The 14192-nt window shown below is 47.0% G+C and overlaps 1 protein-coding gene across 1 annotated transcript in view; it reads right to left on the bottom strand.

The window, feature by feature from the left end:
* Positions 1-1038: 1038 nt before the first annotated feature.
* Positions 1039-14192, bottom strand: part of stt3b (STT3 oligosaccharyltransferase complex catalytic subunit B) — a 45892-nt gene continuing 32738 nt past the window's right edge. Inside the window, exons 9-16 of the mRNA XM_062538335.1 lie at positions 12457-12611; positions 7662-7873; positions 6598-6785; positions 5638-5809; positions 5071-5244; positions 3440-3553; positions 2308-2514; positions 1039-1867 (exon numbers count right to left, since the gene is read on the bottom strand). Of these exons, the coding sequence (XP_062394319.1) occupies positions 1787-1867; positions 2308-2514; positions 3440-3553; positions 5071-5244; positions 5638-5809; positions 6598-6785; positions 7662-7873; positions 12457-12611 (1303 nt within the window). The 3' untranslated portion in view covers positions 1039-1786. The remainder of the gene's footprint in view (positions 1868-2307; positions 2515-3439; positions 3554-5070; positions 5245-5637; positions 5810-6597; positions 6786-7661; positions 7874-12456; positions 12612-14192) is intronic.

Raw genomic sequence — 14192 nt, 5'->3', positions numbered from 1 at the left:
AGCAGCGACGCAGGATGAGAGGCAAAGGACACAGGGAAAAAAATAACAAAAGAACTTGTGAGAAGTAAACAATTAAGATCAATTTCACTATGACAACCAGGGCAAAGGCGGGCCCCTGGAACTAATGTGTGTGGAAAAAGTGGAAAAAACAAAATGGAACACAAAAAAAACACCAAAATAAAACAAAACCGAACAGAACAAACACCTAAAAAGATGATCTCATGTAGCAATGTGTGAATAATCTCTCTTCGGAGGGAGTCGATAGAAGAGGGACCCCCCCCCCCCCCCCCCCAACAAAAAAAAAAAAAAAACCCGACTGCTCTCCAACTCCAGATTTCTCCTTAGTCGATGCACCTCAGGTGAATGAATCCACAGGGCACTCAACCACTACTTCCAGCAGGTAGACAGCAACCTGCAGTCCCCACTGTGCCCTGAGCAGAGTGCGCTACAAGCAGAGCGGCTCCAGAGCGGGTGGATGAGTGCTTTTAAGATGTTGCTGCACGCGGGGCTCCACTATTCACAGACACTCACATGCAGACGCTAACACACAGGATGCTACCAACCGCACGCAAACAAACTGATTGACGCCTAGCAGCAGGACATCGGAATGGGAAGCTTTTATTATTTACATTGAAACCAAAACAAATCTAGTACTTCATTTCCCAAGTTTCCCCCCTCCCACGAGTCTTTTAGATATTATTGCAACTCTTTCTTTAAATTTTTTACAATCAGTAAAAAAAGAAAAACACTAGTAGGAAGGAACAAAATGACACAAAAAACAAATAGATTTTTAAAAATTACCCAAGAAGAATTGCCCAAGAATATTTAATCTAGAAATCCCATTATAATCGGTTGGTTTTATTTACTTTTTTCATAAGGCGGGCGTGCACACAATTCAAGAATGAGCATTCAAGAGTGACCGGTCAACACATCACTCCCCTTTCCCAAGCTCCTTTTCTCTTTCCTGCTTCTAAACTAAATCCCACCCCACCCCCCGAATCCCCCAAGCCCGCCCACCCACCCACCCACCCACCCCACAATCACTCTCGCCCTGAGCTACAAACTGTCTTTGGTGCCACAATCTCTAGGCGCCACACGACTGGGGTTTTCATCGAACATGGCATTGTCATCTAAAACGGCTGTATGATTCATATCAGTGGGATGATGTGCTGAGATGGCATGGTGGTGGTGGTGGTGGTGGTGGTGGTATGGTGGTGGTGGTGGTGGAGGTGGGAGGGGGTTATGAGAAGACCACATGCCCTGTACTACCAAAACATTCAAGTACAAAAAGCAGACAGAGAACAGGGACACACACTACACAGGAGGAACAGAAGACGAGTGGAAGAGATGGCGACAAAGACGGTGGTGGTGGTGGTGGTCACAATTAAAAAAAAAAAGAAAAAAGAATGGGCTGCAAACTCGCTCTGGCTTAGCTTTGCTCCTCTCTCTGTCTCCCTCATCCTCCATCCTCCATCCCACACCCACCCTCTTCAAAACAACTCCACCCTCCCCAACCCCCACCCACAAGAAAAAAAAAACAATACCCAAAAACAAACAAAAATAACAGAGGCATTCAGGTCGCAGAGCTCCATGTTGTCATAACAACCCAGCACTGCAGCCTAGCGCTGCATACTTCCTCTTGGCAACTCCCCAGACAACCGGCTTCTCGTCTCTCTTCCTCGTCTTGATTGGTGGATTACTTAGCTTTCTGCATTTTCATTGTCTCTTTTTTTTTTTTAAGTTGTCCTTTGAGATTTGCGTCTTTTTCTGTCCCTTCTGATGTCAGTTAAACTGACCTTCTGTTCGCTCGCTTGCCTCTTTTCATCACAAGTTTGTTCTTTACGTAACCCCTCTTCTTCTTGGATGTCTGGGGAGAGAGAGAGAGAGAGAGAGAGAGAGAGAAAGAGTTATACTGTCATTCACTCATTTGATGCATCACCTGCTCTGCGCTATGGTCAACAGACTCAGTCTCATCTACAGGGACTTCTCATAACACGACATGAGTGACTCTTCCAGATGCTGCTAGAGATAGAGAGAGAACAATAAGACGATTTAAAGTGTCTTTTCAAGTAAAAGATTGAAGAGAAAAAAAGAAAGAAGGAAAGAAAATAAGACAGAGAGAAAAGAAAAGAAAGAAAATAATAGATAGAGATAGAGAGAGAGAGATAGATAGATAGAGAGAGAGAGATAGATAGATAGAAAGAAAGAAAGAAAAAGAAAAAAGAAAGAAAGAGAAAAAAAGAAAAGAAAGAAAGAAAGAAAGAAAGAAAGAAAGAAAGAGAAGGTAGCTGAGAGCCATGAGCGGACCTTTTTGGAGATGTACTTCTGTTTCTGGCTGAGGTTGCGGGGCTTGTGGTCCAGGCCCTGCCGGTTCTCGGGCTTCTTGACGCGGTAGATGCGCACCAGCCAGTGCTCCGAGGTGAACGCCTCCTCCAGGTGCTTCAGACGGATGTCCTTGTTGCCGATCTCGGCGTTCCGCGTGCGGTCGAAGCCCGGCGGCGTGCGGAAGTCCAGCTGCGGGGGAGCATGGGAAGCCAGGGAGACGCATGAGCATCACACACACGCATGGGATGAGAGGCCGGCCTGGTTTAGTGTCTCTGAGGCTCAACTGCTACAGCAAACGCTGACAGTAAACACACATACCGTAATTTCCCAACTATTAGCCACAGCTCATACATTGATAAAACAACATGGATGGTGGGAGGATGTATTGAAACGTGTGTATGCATGTGTGTGTGTGTGTGTGTGTGTGTGTGGAGGGTGTAAATCTGCAATGAATGTGTTGTAAATGGATTTTTATATTGTATGTGTTGATGCACTTTGCTGGAGTGGCTCTATGAATCTCATTGTACTTAAATGCAATGACAATAAAGACATTCTATTCTATTCTATTAGGCAAGATTTCTTCAGCTATGAGGTTAATACGCCAGTTGCACCAGTCTGAGACGTCAATCCCATACTAACTTAGAGATGTAACAGTGTGAAAATGTTACATCACGAGCATAGTGACCAAAATTATCACGGTTATCGGTATTGTTAAAATGTGCTAAAAAATGTCTAAGCCTACCACCAATGATGGACAGATCTCATAATTAGCCTATCATTCATAAAATCTCAGTTAAAAAAAATACTAGCATGCAGTGGAGAGCAGAACTAGGCAACTGACACCCCAGCCAGCCCACAAGCCTATAGCCTATAACCGATCAACAAAGTGCCATGTGCCATATGCCACTTAGATTAGGTAGATTCAACCGAGAACCACTAGCGTGAGAGTATTAGCCTGCAACGATTCAACACAGATCCACAATCCGCAAATTAAACCAGGAATTGTTTTCATCGGGAATGTCATTGTGGTTTCCTATTACCGTACATCCCTATCCCGACTCTCTGGAGGAATGATGTCCGACACGTGTCCGTGTTGTGGAGCGGTGGGCCTTACCTGCATCTCTCCGAAGCGGTAGTAGGACATCTTGTACATGAGGCAGTTGAGCAGTGTGGGGGATCCGGCTTTATCCACGCGGAACTCTCCTTGTGGCGTGAAGTAGTCGCTCTCCTGCAGAACAGCAACACACACACTAGGGTCAACTCAGGCAAACACACATCAGGGCTTCCACTTCTAGAACCGTTCCAACACCGAGTTCATGAGACTTTTCCTTTACACGCACTATTCAAAAGTTTGGAATCGCCCCGAGAGAGATTTTGCACCAAACCAAAAATGCACCAACATTTTTTCCAACATTTATCAAAAAAATATGGGCCAGTGATTGTCAAAGATAACAGTAATGATTTCTGCTTGAAAGGAGAGCAATAATATTCTTGTACAGCGCGAATGCCTCTCTGCTTCATATATCGTGCATAATGCGTAGCAATGCTCGGAGTCTCTTGTCTCGTAAGATAAACCTGGCTCCACAGGGTATACAGTAGCATAGCCACAGAGTTATGGCAAAATGGAGTAATAACCTCCCATGGCACAAATTATGACACTTTACCTGTATCAGAGTACCTCAAGACAACACTATTTCCTCTACCTTTGGGTCACGCATCAACAAGCTATTCATTGGTTCTGTGCCTCACAACATTTCTTATCTCTGTGATCTAATCACTTTAAATTGGACTTCAGACTTTTTCAAGATATTACATAACAATAATCTTGAGAGATTATCAAAAAAAACATTGGCCAGTCTCAGATACCACTTCTTCTAAAAACGTTGCTACGACAGCCATCATTTCAAAGCCTCTTCACTGCTGCTGGTGAGACAGTGGTTTTATACAGTAGATAGTATGAATAAAACCACCTGCTGAATACCAGCCAGCCACTTTATGTTTCTCAAACTAAAGATTCTGATATTCTCATCCACTTCTCTCTGTATCCGGCTTAATGTCAGCAACATAGACTGATTTGTGAACGATGTGACACACACCTTCAGAAGATATTACAGTCTTCACAATTTCTTGAATGGAATAGTATATATTTCTAAGCGCAGTAATCAACTGATGTCATAAACAGAACAACACTAACGAAGTCAAAACCATACTGGAATTCTCAAGTGTGTATGGTTAAGATATTCCATTATCCCAAGGAAAGCTGGTTTATAGCTTCCTAGAACAGTGTTGCATATTCAGCTACACGTACTCAATTGCAAACGGATTCCAATGATAAATTCAATGTCTAAACATAATTCATGACGAGCCAATTTAATATGCCATCGAAAAGCACCGGAGTGATGGCAGTGATCCAAGATGATATTTCATTGAAAGTCAGCCCATTTCCAACAGTGATGGCTATTTACAACATCAGGAAATATGAGTTTCTGAATAGAAAAACGCTGTGAATTTCTTAAAAAAAAAAAAAAAATCCAAGAACATTTCTTAGTAACTCCGAACGGTAGTGTAGGTAAAAATCATTCACATTTGACATGAACCCCCTAATTGTGGGCTGCATTTCCACTATCAAACAGTGAAAAAAAAAAACCTCATAGCCAATCATGGGCATTTCTCATCCAATCAGGCAGAGCACCCCAAATCGGCCTCCGCTGTCGGTTAGAGCAGGCTGAGAGTGCGGTCACTCACCCGGATGTCCTTGGGGTGCTCTCCCTCCGCGATGCGCACCATCCACAGGAACTTGTTGATGTCATCGCCGGAGTAGCCAATAACGCCGCCGAAAATGATGAGGACGTAATCCACGTCCAGGGACTTCATGATCTCGTACGCCGCGCTCTCATTAGACGACATGGCCTTGCCAACCTGAACACAGAGCACAGAGCACAAGCCACACTTACACCTTCTCGCCACTAAATGGCGCTACTGTCGCACATACAGTATCTGGCAGTAACAACACCAAGGCAACAGTTAAGCATACACGGTGCTTAAAGCAGGGTGAAATCACGTCCCTGAAGTTATCCAACATTTTAGAAGCCATTATGTACGATTACATAACATAACCATACATACATGTATGCCTATATATATATATATATATATACATATATATATATATATATATATATATAGGCATACATGTATGATATATGCTCATGCCTGACTTCCATCACATTGCCTGAGAACTCTAAGCATTGCATACAGCACCATAGCTCTAGTCTTGGAACTATAGGGCCGATAGAAGACAAGATTGCTCACCAGTGCTATATGGCTGTTGTTCCACGTGTTGTTGTCCACTAGCGTCGTTCGATTGGCCATGCCTGCGATCTGGTAACCGTAATCCCACCAGGACATCACTCTGGCGTGCTCGTCGGTGTTCTGCCGGAGCCAGTAGTACGCCTCCCTGAAGTCATCCAGAATGTTCCGAGATCTGGAAGAACGCAGTGTTCATGTTGAAACAAACACTGGAACACTGCTTCACTGTGGAACTACTGGCCGTGTGAAAGTCAGTGGTTAGATGGGTTTCTGCAGTTAACATACAGTATCACCACATGCATTGCATTCGCTCTAAATGCTATTGTCCAGCTACATTCTCCACAAAGTGCACATATTGTGTCACCTCACAACAGTATCAGAGTTAATCTAAGTTAGTTGGCCCTTACGGTTAACATACAGTAAGACCACATACATTGCTTTCGCTCTCAATGCTATTGTCCAGATACATTCTCCACAAAGTGCACATACTGTGTCACCTCAAAACAGTATCAGAGTTCATCGTACAGGAGCGTGGTCTCCAAGCTTTAGGGATGACCTTGAGGAACTGAGTGACTTTCAAAAAGCTGTTCCGTTACATCCGTACCCACAAGCTTTCGGAAAACGTGCAAAATACAAAAACTGTATGGACACAATAGGCACACGGAGCTCTGTCTGTATCTGTATTTAGCACAAATCAGCCATTAGCCTCACCCATCATTACCCACTCATCAGGCCAGCAATACGTTGGAGTAAGAGTTCCTGACCACCCAGATTGTGTGTGTGTGTGTGTGTGTGTGTGTGTGTATTACACTCTCCTGTCGTGGTTGAAAGAGGCCAGCAATACATTGTGGCTGGAGTAGGAGTTCCTGACCACCCAGGTGCTGTGTGTGTGTGTGTGTGTGTGTGTGTGTGTGTGTGTGTGTGTGTGTGTGTGTGTGTGTGTGTGTGTGTGTGTGTGCTCACCCGTCGTGGTTATATGATGCCAGTACAACACTGGGGCTGGAGTAGGCGTTGCTGGTGACCCAGGTGCAGTGCACGGCGAACATCATGAGCAGCATTAGCATCAGCATGGTCACGATGCTCTTGATGTTGGGGCCCAGGCCCTCCTCGGCCTTCTCCTGCTCCGAAACATGCTTACGCACCTTACCAGCCTACACACACACACACACACACACACACGTTAGGATGGAGAACAACTAAAGTCACATAACAGTAAAGCATTTGGCAACAGCTTGCAACTATCAGCACATTCCAAAGGACAAAGCAACAAAACAAGCTGCATGTGTGTGTGCTTGTGTGTGTGTGTATGTGTGTGTGTGTGTGTGTGTGTGTGTGTGTGGGAGAAATGGCTCAAGGCCTGGAGTCCACCCAGGGTGACTCATCAATACTGACTTCCAGGGGAAAAGGACTAAAAGCTGCTACAGCAATAACAAGGTGCTGCTTTGGCCTCTGTTAACTCTCAGAGTCGGAGTAACTGCATTTACCCCACAGCAAAAGGCACCCCATAATTACATTTATTTTAGCACATTAAACCTGGTCTATTCACAACCTACAACCTAATAACACTGAATGCATTAAATCAAATGTAAACAAGTTAGAAAAAAGAAAACAAGCAGTGGAGTTGCCTAAAGAGTATTGCAAGGGCGTGGCATAGTGACAAACCTGAGCACATTAAAGGAGAAACCTGGCGATCACATAGATCTTCACATAGATATCTGTGTGGGCATGTACTGTACATGGGGGCATAATGCTTATGGACATGCCCTCAGAATGTAGCAACCTGGCTACATTAGCTGCTGGTTGTAGCAACTTGAGCGAGGTAAAAAAACGACTGTTTTCGTTTTGTAAGCGCATATGTAAGTGAAAACTCGCCGGATTTGCTCCTTTAAGCCAGAGGATGTGGCACACTTCCTTCTGTTCGGGCCTCTCCCATTAACACACTTAAAGCCCGGCTCGTCAGTGACCCCCGAACACTTGAAACACTGCCCCTGCTGGGCCTGGGCTGAGCTGCTGTGCTGAGCGCTGACCTTGTCGTAGAGGTTCCCCGAGCTCTTGCGGTCGTCCTCGTCGCTGCTGTCCTCGGCGGGCGGGCTCTCGCGCTTGCTGTCGTCGCCCAGGTAGTGCTCGAAGACGCTGGAGAAGGCGATGGCCGACAGCATGCACACCACCGGCGTGAGCGTCAGCATCAGGCGCACCATCACGCCCGCAAAGTACACCGCGCTGATGGCGTACAGTGCCACTAGGGGGCGACAGAGAGAGAGAGAGGACAGAGGGAAAACGTCACATAAAACAGAACACAAAAGAGGACTACGGGGACACTCGCTAAGCAGTTTTTGAAAAAATTGCCCACTGCAGAGCAAAACTAAGGAGTGACAGAGAGACAAAGACAAACAAACAAAAAAGCTAATCTCTCTATTTAAACACATCCGGCATGAAAGCAAGCAAACATTAGGGCAATCTTCAGAGGAAGCAAACTATCTTATTGACTTTGTGAACGGGCTTTTATCCGGCTTATTCTTCCATTGCATTCTTAGGTAGGAGCTTTCATGGATGCTTGCTTTCAATACTGATATTTGTGTGTTCACCACAGAAACACATAGCAAGCTTGAACACCACACTCTGATCTAAACATTATTTGCTCCCATTTCTAATGGAATAAAAACAAATCCATACTTTCACGCCTCTATGCCTACATGCCTAAAATAAACCCTTGCACATACATCAATTTGCCACAAGTGGCTTTGTGCGTTGCAACATTGATCGCAGGCAGTGTTTCAAATCACTGCAGCCATTATTCTGCTGGTGAAGGACAGCCACACTCCTAACGCTCAATTCAGATTGTTTTAGAATTCAGAACTCTTAGGCCTACATCCAACTACTGTGGGATTCCCAAGAGCTGCCTGTGTCAGTGGCCTCCCCTTTTCCTTCCAACTGATGAAGGCAGAAGCAAGCGAGCGTTAAGATTCTGAACAGATCGAGCTGCAGTTGCACAGCCGCTCTGCTGCTGCTAGAGCCACTACTAAACGCTCAGAAGCTGAACATAAACACAGTTGAAAAGAGGAATAATTAACTTTTGCTGACACAACAGGAGTGCGAGGAGTGAAGCCCTAGTTGTGTGGAGAAGTGCAAACCTGTGCCTAATTAGTGAAAGATGTAAGCGCTGCAGCAGTTGGGAGAGCTTGGAATGTACTGACAGTATCCACTCATCTGCATTATGTGCACATATGTATATATATATATATATACATACATACACATACATATACACACATGATAAATATATATAATATATATAGTAATATAATATCTGCCAGTATCCATTACAAAGAGATCATAAGAACAAAATGGCCAAAAACCAAGTGTTAAGTTTTCCAAGCGGTCGGCCGTTTAAGTTCAAACAACTGAATACAGTGATGTGAAAAAGGTCTGCGTTTAAAACGGCGTTCAAACATCAGCGGCCCAGTTGCACATGAAAGCTGCAGTCGATGAGGGAGATATCTTTGGTTTGATCATACAAGTAATTGGGCTACGGCGCATTTCTAAAGGGAGCTGGCAAGAACAAAAAAACATTTGGCCAGGCCTCTTTATCCGATACTATCCTGTTCTCGTTCTCGGCAGAGCTGAAAGCAAACGCTACCGAGGCTCGACGCCTAGCCCTCGGAGCAGGAGCCAAAAGCTGACGATATTTTCCTCTATATTGGAATTGTATCGCAACTCGCGCTGGCTGACCTTCCGCGCTCTGGAGATGGCGAGCCACCCATCGCTCATCAGCAGCGCTGACCGGTCCCTCCCCTGTCCGCACGCCTCAAAGGGCACGGAGGAGCTCATCTTATGCACGGGAGTCGCTCCGACCGCGCTAGCTAGCGGGAAAAAAAGCTAATAAGTCTGTTCCTGGCCAGCTGATGGAGGCGACCGGGGAGGGGAGGGGAGGGGAGGGGAGGGGAGTGGTGGCCATGCGTGCACTTCAATAATGCATCTGCCCCACTCGCCCGCCACTGGGACACACAATGATTACCACTGGGCTTGAGGAGTAGTGCTGCTGCTGGTGTGTGTGTGTGTGTGTGTGTGTGTGTGTGTGTGTGTGTGTGTGTGTGTGTGTGTTGTGTGGGGAGGGGGGATAGAAGCAGCCGTCGGCCACTGGGAGACACAATGATTACCTAAAGGCTTGAGGAGGGCTGCTGCTGGTGTGTGTGTGTGTGTGTATGTGTGTGTGTGTGTGTGGGGGGGGGGGGGGGGGGGGTAGAAGCAGCCGTCGGCCACTGGGAGACACAATGATTACCAAAAGGCTTGAGGAGGGCTGCTGCTGGTGTGTGTGTGTGTGTGTGTATGTGTGTGTGTGTGTGTACAGTACACCCGTATGTGCGTGTGTGTGTTGTGTGGGGAGGGGGGATAGAAGCAGCCGTCGGCTACACGACACCACCTCCCGCAGGGCGACTCGTATTCCTCAAGAGCCCCGGCCGCCTCGGTCTCTGTCTCTGGCCCAGAAAGGCAGCGGCTGGATTAAATGGAAGGGAAGGCACGGGGTCCACTACGCACTTAGTCAGATGAAAAGGCCATCTATCTCCTTTGCGCCATCAAAAACTATTTTGACTGTGGCTTGCGGCGAAAGACAGCTATGTGGGGGCGAGTGTGTTTGTATGTGTGTGTGTGTGTGTGTGTGGGGGTGGGGGGGGGGGGGGGGGGGGGGGCCTAGGCAAGCTAGTAAATCACATTGGAATACAGTGAAAGGCCTTAGGAAAGCTCCCATGGTTTTCCATGGTCCAAATGTTCTATTGTTCACCAGCTAAATGGCAGAATCAGTCACGGATCCACCAACTCCTTCTCTTAGGGGTGCTTCGCGAATTCAAGACACCAATTCTGTGGACGTCTTAAATCATGTGACTCACTGTGTGGGCAAATGGCAGGCTACTTAAAGAAATGACTCACTCATTCGCCTGCAACTCTTCTCTGAGAGAAACACGGGGAACCATCCTAGAAGCTGAAGTGCAACACAGATGGTGTGTCCCATCATGATAGACAGCCACTGAATACACTATGCTCGGGTTGAGCTGGACCTCCCAGATGAGCCAACACTTAAAGGAACACGCCACCCCAGGTGAAATTGGGTCACTCCCCGCAGTCCCTAGAGTTGGATGAGTGAGCCAAAGCGTTTGTAGCCGACCCAGCCACTGTCCTAATCTAGAAACGGCCCGTTAGCCTTAGCTTAGCATAGTCGCTGTATTCCAAAGTGTCCAGCTAGCATGTCGTTGCAAAAGTGAGTCAAATAACTCAAGATTTTGTCTGGTAGAGCGTAAATACCTACACCAACACAGACAGCACCAAATAAAACTCCCCGAGGCTGATGCCTGCAATGGAAAATTGCAGCCTGGCCCCACCCAGATGGATCCCAGGCTCACTGTATTCACTGTGATACTAGTCTGGCTTAGCCTGATAAACCAGCCTAAATGGATTGGATGTCTAATTTAGTCTGGCTCCGATGAATGGATACAACGGAACATTGTTGATGAGCACAACCCGTTGTCTTTCAAACCGTGTCTGTGCCTATAGGCCAACGCTCCCCCAAAACCCCGCCCCAGAGCCCTCTGCCCCGCCCGCGTTGATTCAAAACACATCTCTGCGTTGTGATTGGTTTAGTTGCCATCTGCCAGATTCAGGGCAGTGTTTTCAAAATGTACAGTGGTCCGAGGCCAGCCCCAAATGCAGGCAAAACATTTTGCCGTCCAGCAGTTGGCGCTGGTTTTCCAGGCTAAGTCTGGCTCCCATTTATGCACTAATGTTTCCCTCAAACACCAGCATGGCGGACCAACAATCAGAGGGGATGACATTAGATTTGAAAGGGAAGTGACAGTGCTAAGTGCTTATGGCAGCCCGTGCAAACACCAAACTATTGCCATTCAGAATGTGTGCACATTTATACTGCAAAGGTAAATACACAATGTATTCCTTACTGCTAATGCAGTTTATCATCAGTTTGCAAAGGTTTGTGGCCAAGTAGAACATCAGGATCCCTTGGTCAATGCAACGGGTTAGGCTGGATCAATGATTTCAAAGTTAACGCCAAGTTTACTCCCATTATGATGCTAGGATTGGAAACATTTCCCAATGGAGAGTGCCCAGACTCTCTTGCCAACTGAATGGTCTAGTGAGACCAGGCTACTGAAATGGGACTATACACAAAGACTTACTAAACTGTTAGGTAATGCAGTGCCACTACCACAAACACATAATATCACTACTGTAGAGACTTTAGTGTTCATTCACCAACCGACACCAGTGAAAAAGGCAGAATTGCGCATCTCATATCCTACAATGGCCTGAAACGTAAACATTACAAGAACGCAAACCCAACACACGTCACATGACCTAAATATCCTCTAAATTCAGCGTGAGGTCATGTACTGTTACAGTGTATACGGCTACCAAAGCGCCCACGACCGCCTTCTCAGGCTTTGGTGCACTGTTTTATGACTCCATTTCAGGACTCTATGCTGAGGTTAAAGGAGGTCTATTGCAGGTAGCACTCTGAGGCAATATCAGCCCTTAGCTTGGCGAAAAAAAGTGTCCCCCTGATCAGCTGGAAGTGTATTAGGGAGGAGAGGTGGCGATAAAAAATGCATGTCCTAAAAGCGTTAGCTGGCAGAGCTCTCCCTCCCTCCCTCCCTCTCTCCATCCCTCCATCCAAGCATCCCTCTATCCATCCCTCCCCCACATCTCTCTCTCCCTCCATCCCTCCCTCCCCCACATCTCTCTCCTTCCCTCCTCTCTCTCTCTCCTTCCCTCCCTCCCTCCCTCCCTCCCTCAATCCCTCCTCGCGAGGCCTACCGAAGACGCGCTCGTCGTTGATGTTCTTGATGCAGAACCACAGGCCGGCGGGGAAGGTGCACACCAGGATGTGCAGGTCGAAGAAGAAGGACACCCAGGTGGTGGGCTGGTGCTCCGACACAGAGGCGATGATGGGGATGTGGATTTTGGCGTACCTGGACACAGACACACATAAACAGACACAGACACAGACACACACACAGACAGACACAGACACACACAGACAGACACACACACAGACAGACACACACACAGACACACACACACACACACACAGACAGACAGACAGACAGACACACAGTCAGACACACACACACAGACACACAGCACAAAAAGGGCATTTAGTTGGACATGCTAATTAAATCAGTCCGGTGAGGTGGGAGTGTTGTTATTAAGCTGCCTGCGCTGCCGTGGGGAGGACTTGTTGGGCTAAGCGGATTGGCAGGAGCAAACACTAAACAGCAAAATATTCCTCAATGGGAGGCGAGGAGCGCTCGCTCCATTAGTCAGCAGTTTGCGGAGTGATAACGCGCTGTAAAACACCACGCCACCGGGGACTTTAATGGTGATAGCATTGGCACCGGACCCGCAACACCCAAGCGCTAACTTTTACATAAACGTCATCATTTCTCAACGCAAACTCTGCAAGGGCGCAGCAAGGAGAACCAGCAGTTGACAGTTTAGTTCAATACTTCATATGGGGGGAGGAAGTACTATTTGAATACTGCAGACGGTTGATGCAATGTTGGGGTTCGAAGAGTCACCCCCTCTTTTCTGTTTGGCTTCCGAGATGAAACAGAATAGGACAGCATCTGATCTCTGTGGAGGACGAGGGAGTGTCAGAGAGACACCCATACTGACACTGACGCCGCATGTCTTTATGTGTGCGTTCTGTGTGTGTGTGTATGCTCTGTGTGTGTGTGTGTGTGTGTGTGTGTGTGTGTGTGCGCTCTGTGTGTGTGTGTGTGTGTGTGTGTGTGTGTGGTCTAACGGGTTGCATGCTTCCTGTGGTAAAAGGCAGTCTGTCTGATTCAGCTGGACTGCAGATAAGCATCTCCTAAACCGACCTTCCTCCATCACACTCTCCCTCTCTCTATCTATCTCACCATCTCAGACTTCTCTCTCTCTCTCTCCCTCTCTCTTCCCATCCCTGTCTTTCTGCCTCATCTGCAGTGCAGCAGACACCCTCAGCTGGCTGCCACTGGCGTCCGTAAGACCCTCCAAAAGCGTCCCTTATCCCAGTAGATTAGGGGGCGTGCGCTGGCTAGTTCCCTCTTGTGAGTTTATGACAGGCCAAATACAAGTACAGCAGCTATTAAGTGGGTCGTGCAGTACTTTAGGGGAAGACGGGGGGAAAACACAAGGACAACCTCCCTCAGCTGGGTTTTTACTGTTGGTGACAATTAATAACGGCACTGTTAACAGCCAGAAACTCAGGACCTGCAATTCTGCGGCGGGTTATTTTATGGTTGGGGCGCGGAATATGAAATGTTTGTACAAAGACCAAGTCCCTCATCCTCCGCTCCCTTGGTGTCTGTGCCTGGTGGTTAACGAGGGCGTCAGGTGTTACGATTCCTCTGAAATGGTGTGTGTGTGAGGGCATCCGAATTAAGCTTTAGGAGATTTAAAAGGTGTTCCGATTCTTTTGAAAAAGATGTGCTTGAGGGCGGTCTCTCTATAGCAGCGCTGCGCTGCGCTATGGAACCCATTACTTTCAATGGCGTGTGCGCACAAGA

The sequence above is a fragment of the Sardina pilchardus genome, chromosome 6 (genome assembly GCF_963854185.1).
Source record: "Sardina pilchardus chromosome 6, fSarPil1.1, whole genome shotgun sequence".
NCBI classification, from domain to species: domain Eukaryota; kingdom Metazoa; phylum Chordata; class Actinopteri; order Clupeiformes; family Clupeidae; genus Sardina; species Sardina pilchardus.
The sequence above is the reverse complement of the archived record's forward strand: the minus strand, read 5'-3'. Positions and strand labels throughout refer to the sequence as shown.